Source organism: Poecilia formosa, unplaced genomic scaffold (genome assembly GCF_000485575.1).
Source record: "Poecilia formosa unplaced genomic scaffold, Poecilia_formosa-5.1.2 Scaffold132, whole genome shotgun sequence".
Classification (NCBI taxonomy): domain Eukaryota; kingdom Metazoa; phylum Chordata; class Actinopteri; order Cyprinodontiformes; family Poeciliidae; genus Poecilia; species Poecilia formosa.
The window spans coordinates 1,361,450-1,381,350 of record NW_006800071.1 but is presented as its reverse complement, the minus strand read 5'-3'; the positions used below and the strand labels follow the sequence as shown (position 1 = coordinate 1,381,350).

General features: G+C 37.4%; 2 protein-coding genes across 2 annotated transcripts; one reads left to right on the top strand and one right to left on the bottom strand.

Moving 5' to 3' along the window:
• Positions 1-711: 711 nt before the first annotated feature.
• On the top strand, positions 712-12,944 carry prmt9 (protein arginine methyltransferase 9). The gene is made up of 13 exons (XM_007561999.2): positions 712-1,132; positions 1,537-1,735; positions 2,245-2,393; positions 2,483-2,719; positions 3,305-3,472; positions 3,544-3,646; positions 5,135-5,244; positions 5,422-5,614; positions 6,506-6,689; positions 8,056-8,740; positions 9,723-9,876; positions 12,021-12,143; positions 12,266-12,944. The coding sequence occupies exons 2-13, from the start codon at positions 1,538-1,540 to the stop codon at positions 12,503-12,505; spliced, it is 2,544 nt and encodes an 847-aa protein (XP_007562061.1). The 5' UTR covers positions 712-1,132; position 1,537; the 3' UTR covers positions 12,506-12,944.
• An 899-nt stretch (positions 12,945-13,843) lies between these two features.
• On the bottom strand, positions 13,844-19,818 carry tmem184c (transmembrane protein 184C). The gene is made up of 10 exons (XM_007561998.2): positions 19,207-19,818; positions 18,277-18,407; positions 18,150-18,186; positions 17,810-18,015; positions 16,812-16,886; positions 16,621-16,714; positions 16,429-16,541; positions 16,239-16,338; positions 15,981-16,152; positions 13,844-15,009 (listed from the first exon to the last, which is right to left on the bottom strand). Exons 1-10 carry the CDS (start codon positions 19,321-19,323, stop codon positions 14,711-14,713), a joined length of 1,344 nt encoding a protein of 447 aa, XP_007562060.1. The 5' UTR covers positions 19,324-19,818; the 3' UTR covers positions 13,844-14,710.
• Positions 19,819-19,901: the final 83 nt, after the last annotated feature.

The following is a 19,901-nucleotide window of genomic DNA, read 5'->3' as shown; positions in this document are numbered from 1 at the left end:
TTATTCAATTTATAAGTTCGATTTTATAGACATTTATAAAACCAAACTGAAATAATATAGTGTGGCGGCATTTCACATATAAGATCTGTATTCATGTTAGTATTATTAGAAATCACAAACTTTCAGTAAAATTATTTTGTGAATAATGAACCAAATGGCACAAACAGCACTACTACATAAAATACAAACATGTAGTGATTAACACTACATAGTGCTGTAGAATAACAATTGGGATAAAATATAGATAGATGCTAAAAAATAATTAACCCCGATAATAACAAAGCATCTTATACTAGTATAGAAAAAAAGTTTTAAAATTATTTCTCACATTCTTTATGTGTAAGTCTCAAACCTAGCATTTAAACATGGGTGTGTATCCTTAAGACAACTGCTTTTTTACTACTGATATGCAGAATTTGAATGGATAACTAATAACACATTGAATACAGCTAACAATTATAACCAATCAGTCATTTGCTTTTGAGATAATGCCTTTATTGATATGCGACCCTGGGCTCATTCAGATGCAATGAGGCTCTTTCAGACCACGTTTCTAAAAACTGAACCATCTTGATCAATTGTTCTCTTTGTCTTTCAATTGCGAGATCTCAATGTCATCAAAGACAAAACTAAGATAGACACGTTTATTGTAGATAAATATGTAGATAAATAAAAAATAAATAAATCCTTTATAAACACACTTTTGCTAGCAAAATTTTCCTATTTTAAGTAAATATCCGTTTTTGTTAGTGAAGGTACGGAACGTGTAATTGGAGACACGTTTGCTACCGAGCCGCTATTCAAGCGGACAGCTGCGCCGCTCAGTTGGATATTTGTAAATGTGATTCATATATAAAAAACTGCTTCGGGTATCATCCAGATAACTGTTAAAACTATAATATTACCAAGCACGAAAATAAACTGCTGCAGTGATAATCACTGCGGATATTATTGCTCGGCCTTCAGTCTTTTTGTTATCAGGGTTATTTTTGTTTACAGTGAGGCTAACCGCTGATGGACGACATGGTCGGGTTTGCGTGCTGTCAACATTAAGTCCTCTGTGTTTGGCTGCAGCTGCTGGCCAGCTGCAATTTCAACCCATATACTAGCCTGGAATCTAACTCTGCTCAGAGTAAGTGTTGCACGTTTCTGAATATTAGGAAACATAACCGAAAGTGCTCTGATATCAGGAATAACATAAATATATAACATGGGATGGCATATTGAGGCTAGATAGTATTAAGTGTGCTTGAATATTCACTTTAAATGCACTGAATTGGTTTCTGTTCAGTTTGCAACCCGAACTGGAACTGAACTAATCATTACTGCAAAGCGGTACTAAACATATTTTAGACACTAGCTTAAAATTAGAAAGTGAGCAAGTGATATTATTTTAAAGCCAAGTAAATATAATCATTATTTCTATAACTATATCGAATCTGAGTGCATCCTTACATGGTATTTGCACCGGCTATAGCAGTTAAAGCAAGTTTCAGCAAGTTGAAATCTTGTATTTCACTTTCCCTTCCGTTTAAGGATGCCAAATACCAGTGCAAGGCCCAAGCATGGGAGGAGGGCCCGGAGGCGACGCAGAGTGGACCCTGCCAGGGACCAGCTGGTCTCCAGTTCCCTGGAGAGCGCCCAGCAGTGTCTGCTCAACCAGGATTATGGAACAGCTTTTGTCCATTACCTCCTTGTGCTCAACCTTGCACCTGTTTTCAAGGACTTTGCACAGGTAAAACATGCGGTATAATACTTTCTAGACCAGCCTGTGTTCATTTTGCGGTTATAATCAAATTAGAATTATGAAGTGTGGTATAAACTGAAATATATAACTTTGAGTTTGTACATTATTTTTTTGTACATTATTTTTTTTATTTCTGTCAAGAAGAAAAGAAATGTGCTCAGTCACCCAACAAGGCTAAAAACCATTAGTACCTCTTTGAAAAACCTTGTTGCTGTATGCATCCTCCACTGTACCTGTGTATTTTTTCCTAAAATGTGTGGGTTTTTTTGCAAAGCAGTAGCTAATTTAGATGTTCTGTGGCACCTTTTGACTGGAAACTTTTTTTTATTGAAAATACAGCATTGTTTTCTTGAGGATGATGATGATGCAGCTCCCAGAAATGTTGTCTTTGCTTCATGCCATGTGGTTCTCACTCTGTTCTCTTCACCATTTGCAGAAATTGTGTTTGTGTTCACATGGCTTAGCAGAACTAAATACAGTGAACTGTTCTTTTTCAGGATTCTTTCAGGTTCACTCTGTTTAAATGGGCCGAAGAGTTGGACTCTGTGGGACGGATTCAGGAACTCTTCGACTGCTACGAACAAGCTCTGGAAATCTTCCCTGCTGATGAGGTCATCCTCAACAGCATGGGAGAACACCTTTTCCGGTACATGATAACACGTTCATAACTTTTTTTTAATCAATATTTGCAGTATTCAATTTCACATGATGAATTTCATTTGTTTTACAATACAGAATGGGATTTAGAGATGAAGCTGCGGGTCATTTCCACAAGGCCTTGAAGCTGAAGCCAGACTTTCCAGAAGCGAGGGAGAATTTTTACCGTGTTGCCAACTGGCTCGTGGAGCGCTGGCATTTCCTCATGCTCAACGACCATGGCAGGAACCGAAAGTACCAGCAGGCCATTCAGAAGGCTGTTCAGAATGGCTGCAAAACCATACTCGATATAGGTACTGGCACTGGAATCCTTGGGTGAGACATTTTCCATCACAATTTAAAGACCTGGACATTTTTCTGTAGTTGTAGTTGACTGAAAAAGCAAACTCTAGTCTGCCTAATAACCTACATCTTGGTTTGGTTTAAGTGAACTCTGCCACTTTTCGAATGCAGAGACTGCTTTACAAGCAGTAAGCGGACTATAGTGCAGGGCATTCTGGGTAAATACAACCAAAACAAATCCGTATGTCTAGCATTAGTGGCACAAGTTGCTCATAGTATTTTACCAGAGACAAAGAGAAATCCTGCAACTGCTAAAATCTGATTCTACTGCATTTTTGTTTATGTGAAGAAGGAATTGCACTGAGTGTCTTCTTCATAGGTTTTTGTGTTGTTTTCTTGGTGCAGTGCCACCACAGTTGTTTTTAATTAGTTTGGACACAGTGCAGTGTGAAAGCAAACCGCAGCAGCTGAAAATATAACAAACGTTGCATTTTTGGTCCCCAGTCGAACCCAGTCTACCAGACTATCAGGTGTGAAAACACCCTAAATCACTAACTGATTGAATAACTTAGATATAACAAAAAGTGCAGTTCTGACGCCTATTTTCTGTCTGTTTAGCATGTGTGCTAAGAAAGCTGGTGCTGCTGAGGTGTATGCCTGTGAGCTTTCAAAGACGATGTATGAACTGGCCTGCGAGGTGGTGGCTGCTAACGGGATGGAGGGCAGCATCAAAATCCTCCACAAGAAATCCCTCGACATGGAAGTACCAACAGACATCCCAAACAGGTGGAAATCTTAGCTGTCGATATTGAATTTGTAGACATTGCTCCATAAATAAAGTTTTGGTCTGTGCTCAGGGTTTCATTGGTGGTGACTGAGACTGTGGACGCAGGGCTGTTTGGAGAGGGCATCATAGAGAGTCTTATTCACGCCTGGCATCACCTCCTCCTGCCTCCAAAGGTAACACTGTCCAGAGCAAAGAGAATTTTCTAAGTGATATTTTGAGTGGAATGCCTTTAACACGCAGAATAAGGACAACTTTAATTTGATACCATAAGTCTCTGGAATTCAGATAGACAGTATGCGATGACACAGTTATGCAAGGCTGAAATGATTAATCGGATTAATCGCAATTAATCAAATTAATCACAATTAATATGATTAATTGTGATTAACTGATTATTGAAATAATTGTTGACTAAATTAGTGATCAATTTAATCGTTAACTGGAATGTTCAGTCTCCAAATAAAAAAAAACAAAACATATTCATAGTAGTAATTAAGCCAAAACTGTCTAAGATAAAAATATCTTTGAATGCAAATATTTTTTTGCCAAAATTACTCAAGTTTGAGCTTCAACCAGTGTGACGTGGGGGGCGATTTGTGGCCCTTTCAATGGTTTTGTTCGGCCTCTGATGACAGGTCAAGAATGGTGAAAACTTTGGCCAAAAAAATGGAAAAAACAATTGGAAACAAATTGGAAATTGTCTGTTTTTCTTTTAGTAAGGTTCTTTATGTTTTGGATCTTTAATGATTTACAGATTTAATAAAATTCCGGTTTATTGTTCAGGAGGGAAAATTTAAAAATGTATATATACATTACAATAAACACATTTTTGCATGTTTAATTTTATTATTTTATGCCCCCCAGTAGTTTAGACTTGCCGATGTTGGCACAGCAAAAGTTTTGGACACCCCAGCAGGTTGTAGGTCAGCGGCGACTCTCACCAGATTCGTGTGGTTCTGAAGGAATTTTGTCCCATTCTTCTTTTTGGTTCATTGAAGGCTGCAGACATTAATTTCTGCACAGCTCATTAATCAGCATTTCAATCAGGAGGAGCTCTGGATTTTGACTAGGCTATTACATCACTTCATGTTTATGACTCAGTTTCAGCAACGCTTCAGCAGTCAAGACAGATGGCGCCACGTTTTACCTTCGAATACTTTGTTATCCAGAGGAGTTTATGGTCAGGTGTCCAGGTTTGGTGGCTCCAAAATAAGCCCCAAATCAGCAGCCCTCAACCACTAATAATAGTTTATTTGTAGGAGTTGTTACTGCATGTATTCTCTGTTTGGTTTTCTCCAAACATGGAGCTTTTCATTATGGCCAAGCATCTCTATTTTGGTCTCATTTGTCAAAAAGATATTGTTCCCAGAAGTCTTCTTGTTCTTTCTCTTCAAACCTCAGGCAAACCATACTCCATGTTTTTTTCAGAGAGAGTCTGAGTCTTTCCCTCGTTTCCTGCCTAATTGTTGTTTTTTGTTTCTGCACAGTGCTGATTGATGTCTTTTCTCCCTGGTATGGTCTTAACACGCTCCGCTAAGATTTGCAAAACATCAGCTTTGTGGTTGGGGAAAAAAAAAAAAAAATCTATGAAGCAGCAATTGCTTTCTGTGCACTGACTTGATTTTCTCTGAGATTCACGTTTAATTGATTATTTTCTGCAGAGGGGTCAGGGTAAGTTTGGAGAAGATTCTGCCACAGGACGGGTCATCCCTGCTGGAGCCGCTGTGTTTTGTATGGCCGTTGAGTGCCTGGAGATCCGCCGGCATCACAGGTAAACTCCTGAGGTCACGTTGTTTACCCTGCTCTTTACAAACAGCAATCTTACAAAATGCTTCAATTTTATTTGAAATGATTATACCAGCATGCACAGTGGAAATGTCTTGCACTGCATGCTGAGATGAACTCCCCACACATTGTTTTGTCTGCTTGTGTCTGTGTTTTGGTTCAGGTTGTGTGCTGCAGATGTGGGTGGTCTGTCCATGGCGGCAGCAGGGGAACTCCGCAGTCCGGTGAGCTGCAGCCCTGAGCAGGACGACTCCACGGAGCCGTACACCACAGAGAGGCTGAGCCGGCTGCCCGGGGGATACAGAGCGCTCACAGAGCCGTTCACGGCCCTCACCATAGACTTCAACAATGTTCAGGTGACAGAAAAATCACTTTCTGAAGCAAAAACAGACTGCACAATCTCAGAAGTATTATTCTTATATTTTAGTTTATTGGACGAATTCAGAAAATATTTCAGAGATAGAAAGTAACTCAGAGTATGTGACATTGAGATTTATGCCTTCAATTTAAATAACTTAACAATTTATTAACATTTGGTCATTTCTAGCATTTTAATGTTCCTCAAATATCCTGCTTATGTAATTGAAATAATTTATTTATATTTAAAGAGGAAAATGAAAACAGTTTTTAGAACTTCCGTACTGTTTTTAAATGGTTTCAAAGTGATAAATATAAGTTGAAGATTTGAAGTAAACTTTTGTTGACTCTTTGTCATCAGGCTGCCTTCAACAAAGCAATAATATAATAGCAGTTGGCTAATCATGATATAAATTTTGATTTATTGTTTTCACATTAAATTGCCATTCATGATATTAATGGAAAAAAAAAAAACTGTCCGTATTGTCAGAATATTTTTACTATTTTCTCCACCATTTTCTGAATGAGCGTATCAATAAATATGTTTCAGTTTTGTGGTTAAAATCTCACTTTTTCATGTAATTGGTGTCCTAAAGAAGTGCACTGTGTTTTTCAACAGCACTGTCTGTGTTTGTGGGGTTATGATTGCAGTCAGAGTTGCCTAAAAAATAAGTGATAAATAAATAATCAATTTTATTGTGATTAAACTGTAAGTCCACATCACCCACTGCTACTTTGAACAAGAGTGTGCAACAACTAAATGCACTATTTGTGCTTATATTGTCTATAAAATCCATCAGAACCAACCCTTTTGGAGATATTTTCGTTGTGAATCCTAATTAAAGTTTTGTTGGTCTCTCCTTTGACTCTGATGGTTGTGAAACTCCCAGGAACTGGAGGGCCTGACCTCCAGGGAGGTGCGAGAGATGCGGCTGCCCGTCACTCAGGAAGGAGAACTGGATGCTCTGGCTGTTTGGTTCCAGCTCCACCTGGACGAGGAGAACAGTCTGTCCACCGGACCGCAGGAAGACACCTGCTGGGAGCAAGCCATCTACCCTGTCCACAGCGCGATGAGTATGATGGACAAATGTTCTTTATGTTTTCACAGTATAAGTTTAGTTTTATTATTTGTCACCATCTGGTCTTCATGTGTTTTTTGTTTATCTTTCAAACTTTTGTTGCGCTCTTTGATCTTTGGAGGGTTTATTTCATATATTTTAGTCAAGATGGAGGAGTAACTGGTATCAAAGTGTCTAAAGATCCAATAACCCAAAAAATAGGTTCTTTGTTTGTTATGCTTCAACATGGCTCTGGTTCATCTCTCGAGTCTAGGAGCCTTTTTACGATTGGAAGGTCAGAGTTAAATGGAAATGATCAAGTACTGGAATGAAACGGAATAAAAAAAGCAAAGAAAGCCCAAAGGGAAACTTTCAGAAAACATATTGTTCACCATGAGAGTAAAAGACAATGCACAGAGATTTTCCTCTCTGAAATCGTTGGAAATCAAATAGAATATTTAACTGAACTTCATTTATACTCATTTGAAAACTTACACAAATGGCTAAAATTATAGTCACCTGTTACAGTAATTCAACTTCTGTAATCTTAAAAGGTTGCATTAAAGGTGTGAGATTAAAATGAGATCACTATTGTGCAGTGTCCTGATCCATAAAGGCCCTTTGATTCACTTTGTTGTGATTGCAGACAGCGCTGAGCTGAAGAGTTGCTGACATTAGGTGACATGTCCCAGTTGCAGACCAGACTGCACAGCATGTCTCTCCTCTGCTAATTAGTTCAAATGGGCTCAAAGGAGGCGCCACCTTTCCCAGGGATGATAAACATCCGTCATCCAGGACGCCCTGAAATTCTGCGACTCTCTTTAGTGTTGATGAAATTTTAATGAGCAGTAAATCTGCATTTTCCCCCAAATACGTCTGACGAGCTTCGAGATGACGTGAACAGATGGTATCCCAGTAGGAATCCTCTCATTGTCTGCTCTCCTGGATCTCTTTTCACAATGAGGATGATCAAATTCATTTAATTATTCATTTAATGATAAATCAACAGCTACATGGTGCAGAATTGGAAAGTGGAATGAAAAGGATATGAGGTTTTCAAAATGTTTTTAAATGAAAAAAAAAGTAGTTTTGCTGCCGTTGTAAAGTAAACATTGTTTTAAACTAATTAATTAATTATTTTTAAAAAGAGGAATTTGATTATTTGTTCATTTTCATCTTTTAATGTATTTCCATTATTGCACAAAAAAGGATTAAATAAAAAAATCATCAGAATGTGGCAATTTTATATTGATTAATTGATAACTAAGATAATCGTTAGTTTCTGTCCTAATTGACTGTAGATTAAAATATATATTGTGTTTTCATTTTGTAGCTGTATAATCAGACGAAGTTAAATGTTTTCCTTGTTTTCCGTTTTGCAGGTTTTGTGCTAAAGCCTCTGGATGAGCTGATAGTTGAAGTTTCCTGCCGGGACGCCTACCTGAGGCTCAGCTGCGTCGCCGTGCTGAGAGACGGACACAAAATCTACCTCGACAAGCGCATGGACTTCCCCAACTCCTTCAAACCTATCCCAAACCCAAACCCAGAGGTGGAACTGTGCAGCGCGTTAGCGTGCCTCCAGACGAGTCAGAGTGAATCCGAAGACTTCTGCATGCTGGAGTGTTCAGAGATGGCGCTCTTAAACAATCAGGATTACCATCAGAGTTTTTGCACCGCGTTGACCAAGCTCATCTCTGAACTGAAGGTTAAAAATCCAAATCGAAATACGGTTGGCATGGCTTCCTTTGCGGCGGACAGCAGTCTGCTCTACGTGCTGGATGTGTCTGAGGGCTTCTCGCTGCTCTCCCTCATCGCGGCCCGCCAGGGTCAAGTAAAGGCCTACAGCTCTGTGGAGAAGAGCAAGCAGCAGAACGTCCTGAGGAGACTCGCTCGCTCCAATGACGTATCTGAGCAGCATCTGGAGTTCTGGCTGAACCACACGGAGGACGAGCAGGGGATGTTACAGCGGCCGTCCCGTGAGAAGCTGTGGAGCGCCATCATCCTGGACTGCGTGGAAACATGTGGGCTTGTTAGGCAGAAGCTGATGGAGAAAGCTTCCCTGGCCAGGTCAGGACTAGAGTATTTGTTTTAGTCCACAGTAGCTTCAAAGTATGACCAATCTGTGTTCAGATTGCTTCAGTTCAAGATAAAAATGAACTGAAGCAACAAAATTTTTTTATTTTATTTTTTTCCGCCTTTAAAAATAAGTGATTTAGTCACATTTTTTGCTTTGTATTCAGATTGTCATGTTATTGTCAGGGTTTATTTTCACTCCACAAAAGTATGGAATGTAATTATGTGGTATATATAAATGTAAATATATTTTTATATCCTATGTATAAGTCAGAGGTGTCCAAAGTGTGGCTTAGGAGCAATTTATGGCCCGTGGGATAATTTTGTGTGGCCCCTACCACAGTTCAAGTATGGTACAAATTTGGCCCTCTGACATTTTTTAGAATGAGATTTATATTGACAAGGTTATATCTTCTTAAACAGAACTTTTTTTTTGTTTTTTAAACCTTTTTTCCCTCTATTTTTAGTCGTGCCACATACATCCAGCTACTTTTTACTCAACTTGGATACACCAATCTATTATGCTGGGCTAAATACAGCAAAAGTTTTAGAAGAAAATTCTCATTTTTGTACATGTGAATAAGCTAAAAACATTTTATAGACCAGCAGAATTGAAAATAATTACCCCAAAAAGGTTTAATACTTAAATATTAAAGCAAACATAAAATATTACATGATGTTTAGTTTTTTGTTGTGTAGGTAAAAGAGAAATAATTGCATTTTTAAATTGGGGAAAAGAACATTTTTATCCCATGAGAACTTTTGACAATTGTTGCAAAAAGTTTGGACGCTACTTGTCTGAAAGTTGTCTGTCCATGTTTTGATTATTGATTATTAGTTTTTAAGGCTCCACAGTTGAAATTTTGTAAATATACTTTAAAAAGTCGCTAAAAAGGACTCAACCCTATGGATGTTGACATAAAAAAGCTCATAAAAGACATGCATTGCTTTATTTTTCTCTTGTTTTCCATGTTAGGTTTCTGCTGGAAGAAGGAGGGCGTATTTTTCCAGAGAAGATTGTTGTATACGGTATGCTGGTGGAGTCTGACACTTTGTTACTGGAAAGTGCTGTCCAGGGCCGGGAACCTACGCTGGGATTTAATATTGCTCCTTTTATTAATCAGTTCACTGTAAGTATTCCTCCATCAACTGGCTTTAACTTTTAAAATGATGTTTACTTTGGTTGTAAAGGTCCTAAGGTTGCATTTTCAGTTCAGCATTCAGTTTTTAAGATGATTTTTTGATAATTTCTTGTTCTACCTTTTATTCTGAGTCATAAATTATTAATTATGTTAATTAATTTCTTATGTTGCCATAACATGTTTGGGTATTGAAAACACCATTTGTGTAAATGTGGAGGAATTGAATGCATATAGTGAATTTTAAGACTTGTCATATCTGACTTTTGATTAGCCAATGTGTTTAGTTTAAAAGAATGATGGACATAGAATTTATTTTTTCCTTAAAACAAGGATACATAACGTTGTAGAATCAGATTGAGGTTTACTGACCAAGTTTATGGACACAAGCAAAGACTCTGACTTTGGTTTCACACACTCGTTGTGCAGACCTCACCGTTTAGTTTTATTTTCTGTCCTGAACTCCTGATCATGGTGAAGATGAAAAACTTCTGCTGGCTCTTTGTGCTCTGACATACCTAAATATTATCAGGTGAATCAGTTGAAGTAGAAGAACGTAGCATTCAGTTTGGAGGTGATTGAATGCTTCATTGGAGCAGACAAAGGATTTGCATAGTGTAGCAAGAGATAAAGTTACTGAGTAGCAGTGGTGCATATTTAGCATCTCAGGCATTCCATTGATTTTTTTTTTTTTTCAATTTTTCTCAAAACAATCCACAGTAGACTGACTTACAAGGAGAGATGATTTCCAGATTATGGTGCTGAAGCATGTTCTACTTAAAGCTCTGTATTTTTCTAAGCCAGAGGTCAGCGGCTTTTCTATTTAAAGAACATCTTTTGTCCCCTCTACTACAAAATAAAATTTGCCTAAAGCTGCGAAAACAATTTCCTAAAAAATTTTTTTATGAAAACTAACAAAAAGAAATTAAAATTTATTTCTATTTTCAGATTTTAAAACAAAGTGAATCCTCTTATTACAAAACACAATTTTGTAGAATGATTTGACCTTTTTTGTATAAATATGGAAAATGAAGAAAGGAAGGTAGCATAGCTTGCAAATAGTAACTTTTAAGAGTCAATTATAGATATAAAAAACAGATTTTTATAAGAACTTATGAAACAAACTCAAAAATGATAACTTCTTAATGCATCTATAACCAAAACATTTCCTCCTGGGGATGTAACATTACTGCACTATGGAAATTATTGCTGCAGCTATTTTAATAATCCCATTTAAAACATGTTTAGGGTATATATCTGATTTGACTCTTTACCTTATTTATAGTGCCTTAAGACAGAGCAGATGTTAGGAAGTGCTCAGTAATCCCTTAGTACTACCAGATTACATTATTACATGCTTTTTTTAACAGTTGAATAATCAGCATTCACATATTATTGAACATTTACTGGATTTTCTGTGGTTGGTTTAACACCACTCTAAGTAAATGGACTGTTGCACTGTAATATCCTAAGTAAAACATGTTTTAACTAATGCCTTTTCCAGTTAAGCAAGCAATTCTCCCAGAATACTGATGTCTAGAGTTGTGTTTTTGTTGCTCCTCTTGGATTTGTGCTTCCCAGCTGCCAAATTCCTACAAATTCTTTTTCTTTATTTGGTCTGGAAATCCCAGTTTTCCTCCAGCGCCATGTTTGTGCTCGTAATTCTGCTGACCTCTCATGGGGGACGGCTTTTTGTTCTAGCAGATGTCTTCTCTTTGAAGCCATCAATGATAGGCACATTTAAGCCCCACTATCACCTAATACACAGCTTTGCTTCATTAGAGAAAGTTACATGAACAATATGCTTATAATCTGAAACAACACCCAAGACCAAGGATTTTACATGCATTCCTCCTCTGTATGAATGTTATATTCATTTGGAGATTTTGGGTTCAAATATATACATACACCCCTACTAATATTTGGATAAATGTTTCTTGGCAACTTAAACTTTAATGACCAGCTGGATGTTTACTCACTGTTTGTATCAAAAATAATAAGATGTATTTAAATTGGTTTCTATATTGTTATTGATTTACCAGCCCTGTGTATAATTTTGCTCCCATGTGCATTAGAGAAAGCTCATACATCCTAACCTGCTCCTTGTTTTTCAAATGAAATGTCACATCTTGCAGGTTCCGGTTCATGTCTTCTTGGATTTCTCCACTCTGGAGTGCAGACATCTCAGTGATGCTCTGGAGCTTTTTGTTCTGGACCTCATGGATGTCAACAAAAACTACATTGAGAGGGAAGTCAAGGTAAAACATGCATTATTGATGCGGCCTGAGGTGTGAAGAGAGTCATTTATTTTTGTTGCTTTTTATCCCAAAACAACAGTTTTATAGTGAAATTACTCTCCACTGATTCCTATCCCACACAGGTGCAGGCCACCTGTGGAGGCAGGGTTACTGCGGTTCCCTTCTGGTACCAGATTCAGTTGGACCCGGATGTCAGCGTCAGCACCCTCAGCCGGAACTCCCACTGGAAGCAGGCCGCTGCCGTTCTGCAGGATCCCCTGCAAGTCCAAGCTGGAGACTGGATCCGTCTGGCTGTGAGGCTGCACAAGAGCACCATCTCCATCTCCGCTCATTTAGACAACGCTCCTGTGCAGATGGACTAAAACCTATGTGGTACCATCCTTTTATACATTTTTAGGAGAGCTCCATTGTTACAGAGTCTGCAGGAACCCTATTGTGACACATTTTGTTTATTCTGGTAAGAAAATATTAAGCTGTAGTTTGTTTTTTTAGCAATGACCTGCATGACAAAGTTTTTAAGTGCCCTTGTGACGGAACTGCGATAGAATTTTCTAGTAATATTCATGTATGACTAATTTCATAGTACATATAAAATGTACTGTGGTATTGAAATTGTCCTTATGGACCCAGATGTTAAAGTGTTTATTATGAAAACTGTACTGCAAAAACAGAATCTTACCAAGTATTTTTGGTCTAATATCTACTGCAAATATGTTGGTACACCTGAAATAGGACAAAACTAACTTACAAGTAACTTTTCAGAATCATATAGGAGGTTGTTTTAAGTGAATAATTTCTTAGTATTGATGAAAAGCTCTGAGTTAGAAGTGAAATAATCTGCCAGTGGAACAAGGCAAATTTACTTGGTAAGATTTTGTGTTTTTGCAGTGTATTCACCAATGCATGTGGAATTTTTTAATACACAATGAAAAACTAGTTTTTGGTCATTTTTTTATTGATATTTACATTTTACATTTCATGAGTGTAGTATTTACATCAGATATGATATATTCCAGTAAGGTTCATATATATAAAAAAGGCAACAACATGCATGAGCTCAGGATTCTAGACGTCAAGTTGTTGTATGTTATTTTAAAAATAATGTTGTCAGCAGACATGAACAAATCCACGTTCTAATCACCATATTAGTGGAAAAATAATTAAAATATTAAAGGGAAAAACATCTATTCAAGATGTAGTTATGAAAAAAAAATTATTTGGTGTTGCTCATATTTGCTAAACTAATGAAAAAAATCAATGGATTTTTTGATCCAGGGTGGAAAAGTGAATCAGAAGTTAGTTGTACAGACTAAAGCATTTACAGTATTTGACCTACAGAGAGCTGATTGTACTACTTGAAGTTGAGTTCTGTATGTTCTCACATTTGACACCATTATAAAATGCAGTACACACTGAGTGTGTTCATCTTGCATTGATCTAATATAACCAAGCAAACAGTCTGCATACACAGAGAAATACACAGAGAAAAATGTTGCCTTTTTACTTCATTCTTTGATTCTTTTGATCTGGAAACATTTTTTATTTTAAAAAATAAAATAAAGCTAAATATTTTAGCTTTGGAAAAATCAATGTGTTTTAAAGGAGGGGCATTATGTAGTTTTCAAGCACATAGTGCCATTTTAAAGCAAAATCAAGTAACAATGTTACCTTCAGGTCTAAAAATGCTGTACATATCAAAAATAACTTAAAAGAAATTTGACTTTGCAATTTGACGCCTTGAAATTGGCCTCTGTCTCTTTAAGAAGCTCCTACTCTAACGGCTCACCTTCAGGACATCATGACAATAATTCTCCTTCATTATATTGTCTATAATCATTCTGTGAAGTTTTTCACTAAGAAATCGTTAGCAAAAGCTCAGCAGACACATATGTTTGCTAACTGCAGTTGCAAACATATAGAAGAGTTTTGAGGGGGAGGAGCTTAAGCTAAATAGGTGGAGCTTTGTATGACTAAGCATTTAGGCACCCCTGAATAGTTGCCATGGGAGACACAAGGATTGCTCAAACATGTATGAAAGAGTCAAGACAACATTCTGGGTATGTTTTTGATGAGGAAATATAACATGATATAAAGCACTTAAAGGTCAACTTTACATAATAACTCTCTTAAGTAATGTAGCCTCCTGAATGCCGTTAAGCCCTGCAACTCAAGAACATCCCAATAAAAAGAACATTTGAAAGCTGCTCATCTGTCAGACTTCATATAAAGACATTGCTAAGAGAGAATGATTTGAAAGGCTACAGAAACAATCCTGGGTTCAGACATGCTCTTGGCTTTTTAACGGCTATAATGGATGTATTGTGGGAACTTTGAGCACAAGCTTTTTCTCTCTTTTCTCATACAACATAAAACAGTGAAATGCGTGTCAATAAGCCATGCAAGACCCAACCTTCGATAGAACATTCATACAGCTGTCATTAACGGAGAGGTCCTTTTCATTTTTCACTGGCTGAAAAACGTCTTGCTGATTTTAATCAGCTTTAGTGTCATTTGTTTGCCTAAGCTTTGGACCTGGGACCTGCCCAGTCATATGACAATAGACCAACCTATGTGATGACTATGAGATCCGCCTCTTCTGGTTCTTTGGTGTGATTCATCCTTGCATTATCTTGGGTTGAGTCAGTTCTAGCCTCATGACCTTCTTCCCACACAGCCGAGTCCAACCCTGCCGGCGCTGATAAGGAATGCGGTGTGAGGGTTCTTCCAAGCCCCTCGTACTGACCTTGGTTGCTTGCAGCTTCTGTGATGGTGTCTTGAGACGCCGAAGACAGAAGCCCAGAACGCTCGCCGTCGTTCTGCGCCTCGCCAAAATACGACTTCTTTGGGCGACCCATGACTGTCCTTCCTGGAAACGAGTCCACAAAAAGAAAAAAAAACACATTTAAGGGTTTTACGAAGCTTGTTTCCAAAGATGTCTGAAGGAAAGGTGCATCTCAGTGAATGTATTTCACTAATTCAACCCTAAAAGTGTATTTATCCATTTATCCAATGAATGAATTTCAGACAGATGTTTTCAAGGTTTGGAAAGTTGACATTAAATTTTTCCCAGATGTCTGAAACAACCCATCCAGTCCACACATGCATTACTACTACAATAAACAGCATTAATAAGGACTTTATTCCAGAGAGTTTGACTGGGGTTGGTGCTTAAAGAAACTCTGCCCACACATTAATCCAGAAAATTGGCTCCATCTGTCATTGGTAGTGATAAGCTCCTCCTAAACAGAGATAACACCAGCAGTGTCCTACCTGGGCAGAGGAGAAAAACTGAACTGTTGATCAGTGAGCCAAAGTCCTCTATTCAGAGTAAAACGAACAGACTTTTCAGAAGCCTGATATTTCTGTTTACTTTTTTTATTATTGATTTTATGCAATATTTTAACTTTCTGGTACATTTTGGATTTTCATTCTTTGTAAGACATAATCATCAAAATTACAAAAACTAAAGGCTTGAAATATCTTACGTAACATGTAATGAATCTATAGAATAGATGAGTCTCACTTTCTGTAATGAAAACTGTTCATGACATTCACATTTTTTCCTGTGCCTGGACTAAAAATCCCTTTTTATTGCTTGTATATTAATTAGTGGTGAGAATCAATCTCTGTGTTAATTGCAAGGTATGGAATTAACTAACTCACTGCAGTGAATCACATTTTAATCAAAACATTTGGCAAAATTGTTTTTGAAATATATCATCACACTTTATGTGATGAGCTATAACACTGAATAAGGTTATGGAAATAAATTAACCGATTCATAATTTTCTAGTTCAATGAGATGCACCTGCACATCAGCGAACATGAAGGACTTACCAACATTACGAACTTGTTCAGAAATATCCGCCCTGACATCTGAGATGTCCCACATGGCCATAAAAGAGTCAAAGCAGGAGACCTCCTCTGCCTCCTGGATGTAAGGTTTGTAGGTAAAGCTGAAGTGATGAGCGATGGCTGCGAGAAACATCTCGACACAGATGATGAAATCCTGAAGGAAACAATGCAGCTTGGTTTGTTTCACAACATTATTAAATAATTAGGTATTTCAGCTGCGTTTTAACAATGTTGGCCTACCTGTAAGCCCGTAGCAACAGCCTCCACACTCTGCCAGTCCCAGGTCCGTTTCTCTGAGATTATTCCCACTTTTACCAGCAAAGCAATCAGCACAGCTTGCCTGGGAACATTTACAAAGCCTCAGTTTCCTCAAACAGATACAGATTACCTATACATTGACATGAAATATCAGCAATGAGGAGAGATTTACCAAAAAGAGACAAACACCACCATTTTGACACACAAGAATTTCCCCACTGGTTTGATGGGGCTCAGCTCATCCCTCAGAGCCCGGTAGAACAGAACCAGGCAGTACATTGCAAACTGGAACAAAATGAGAAATGTCAACAAAAACCTAAAGTTTCATACAGCCAATTATATGAAATAACAGCAACATATTTACCAGCTGTGACATGTTGTTGAAAATAACCAGGTATGTCCAGGCATTTTTAAAGCTAAAATTGCCTTCGTCGTAAACGTCACACAGCTGACAGATCCTAGGAAGAAACACATGCATTTATTTATCACTATATCACATGCCAAATAATTTGAGTTAAGCATAAACAGGGTGCAACAAAATTAGAATTTACTTACAAAGCGATCACTGTTGTGACGGGTCTTACCACCGTGTACTGCAGGACTCCCAGTTTACATCGCAACAGCAACACCCTGGTTAAACGAGAAAAGAGAAGAAGTTACTGAAGACGAGGCCAAACTACCGACGGGTTCACTGTTGTGAACCATCAGAAACGCAAAGTGAGAAATATTCAAACTGAATCAGAAATTATAAAATTAAATAAATGTATCAGCAAATGCTACGTGAAAAGTTTTAGCCCGTAGCAACTTTTCACGTACATATATTTTGTATGTGAAAATATAAATGTTTCACATACAAAATCTAAATATTACAGAAAAAAAGTCAGGTGATCTTCAGTAAGTGTGAACTGTTGTCTGACGTGAACAACAAACTATTCAGTTAAATTCAGTAGTCACATGGATGACCTTATAAAGATTATAACAAACTGATAAGTTCATGGTTACTACTTGAAAAGTGTGGCTGCAATAAGCCCAACTAAACCAAAGTTTTGTTGCATTCAAAATTTTCTGGAATTGCCTTTATGACCTTTCGAAGATTGATTGACTGCCGTTCTTAATGTCTCTCTTAAAGTTACTGACATCGTTCCTTCGTCACATTGTGGAAAATCACCAGACTACAAACTTGTTTAAAGAGCTTAAAGAGCTGTTTACTCTTCTTTATGATTACTTAATAAAATGCCTTCACGTTTTTAAATAGTTAGTTTCCTGGTGCACTCTGCTATCTGGTAAAATCACTGAATTTTCACCAACAGAGCCTGAAAAATTCTTAAAAATAATGTATGCTTTATATTACGCAAAGCAAAAAAAATGAATTTGCTAAACTGAAATGTTGGAGAAAAGACCTGGAAGTCGAATAAGACAATTAAATTTTAAAAATACCAATTGTTCAGACACAATTTAAATCTAATCTATTCTTTAACTAATAGTATCACAGTGGGAAGCACCATATTTTTTTGTTACAACTGTAAAACTGGTTTTGTTTTAATGGAACTCACTCTCCCATTGGCCAAGGTGGGCAGCAGCAGAGCGGTGGGAGGTGCTTCTGCTGCTCCTGGACCTCCAGCATCATCACCAAGCTGGGATACTGACGCTCCAGGTAGTTAAGCAAGAAAGTCATGAAGTTATAGATGACATAGGCCTCGTAGCATTCTCTGCACGTGTCCACATAGATTGCTATACTGGGGTACTTTAGCGCAATCCACTGGAAAAAAATAAAAGACAACTGCCTCAGGCAATTCTGCAGAGAATGTCATACTTCTTATTCTTATAATCACAGTTTGACATGCATACTATGCATGTCAAATAAAAACACTTTTTTAAAATTATTTGACTCACGCTGTCCAAGCTGTAGATTGGGACCATCCATAATATCCTAAAATAATAAAAAAAATTGTGATAATAGTAAAAAATATTGTTAAAAACGTCAATACTTTATTGGGTTTTCGTAGCAGACATGACTCACCTGATAATAGGCTTCTGGAGCTCTGGTTGGGTGTAGTGCACCAGATGCTGGAGAATGCCCCATAATGATATAGGTATGGTCATGAAAACAAAAATCCCAGCAATGAACCATGCTTTGTTGTGAGTTCCAACCTGTTATTAGATGAAGAAAATTGCATAAATATAACTACAGTGTGTCAAATTTTCATTTGGGTCAGTTTTCATAACATACAGACTAACAACCCAACAGCTTGCCATCAGCTGATTACCGAGCTTCAAAGGATAAAGAGTTTTGGAAAACTTTCACATAAAAAATTGATAAGCTTTTTAACACATAATCTTCCTCAATTTTAAAACCATTTAAAATAAATTCAAAAGAAAGAGTTGGTGTAACCAGAGAGTTTTGTTCGGCTGTATGGAGCATAAAATCAGCACAGAGCTCACCACCTGTCAATCAACTGACTGAAACAGGGCTTTCTTCCTCACAGAAGAAAAAGACAAATGTGAAAGTTTATGAATATTTCCTGTTGCAAAAAGGTTAAACCTGATTAGAGTTATCTTTGATTAGTAATAACTGGATCATTGATCAATATTTGACAAAATGTAATGGTTATTACTTATTTAATAATTGATGACAATATAATGTTTTTATGATGTAAAACACTTTGAACTGCCTTGTTGATGACATGTACTGCACAAATGAACTTGACTTAATTGTGTTTAACACAACAGAAAACACGCAGCATGTCTATTAAGGTGCTGACTACCTGAGCAGATTGACTGACTAATTACACCGGTGTTACTCTATAAAGAGCTGAACAGTAAAAAGGTACAATAGCCCATGTTTAAAAACATACAACTATATTAATCTGGTGTTTATTAAATATGTTTCTTAAGTCTTTGTATCACAATAACCATTACGTGTTGCATATAACAATGAAAATGAACTTACCCCAGATTTCTGTAGCTCCCAGATGACAAGCGGTAAGACGACAATTAGCAACAAAATATACAACACAACGACCAGCGGCCGAATCCATCTTCTCCAGTCCCCACAGGAGCAAGGCATCTTGTCATGAAGCCACCACAGGGCCTTTAAAACAGTCCCCTGATCCGATGACAAACACAGGAACCTGTAGCTAACGCCTTTACCTTCTGTAGCAGCTTTAGTCTCCCATTAACATACCCCAAATGTCTCACTTAGTGCCTTCCTAGCAAATCTTTCTATTCTACATCTACACGCTAAGTTCTTCTCTAACTCCGCGTTTCATTTAAGAAGATACAACTGGTGTTTTATTAACAACTCATGTGACTCAAGTTTGCTAACGTTAGCTCGTCAGCTGATTCACCATGTAAACAAACCGATCAACGATCCATGCTTCCTGGACGAGTTAAAGCTACAGACTAATAAACACGTCGGATTAAAAACAACAGAATCATCGTATTTTTTTTTTCTTTTTTAACAATAACAGACTTTAAAGCAAGTTGACGTTGGTAGGTACTAAAAGTTTATTATCAAGAAGTAACCGTAACTAAACATACACTTCCGGGTTTCTCTGGTTACAGTTCCGCCATTCAATTTGATTGGACACTGAGTGGGTCCGCTCGTTGTCGGTTCGCCGAATGAAGAAAGTCTCTGTCTGCTTA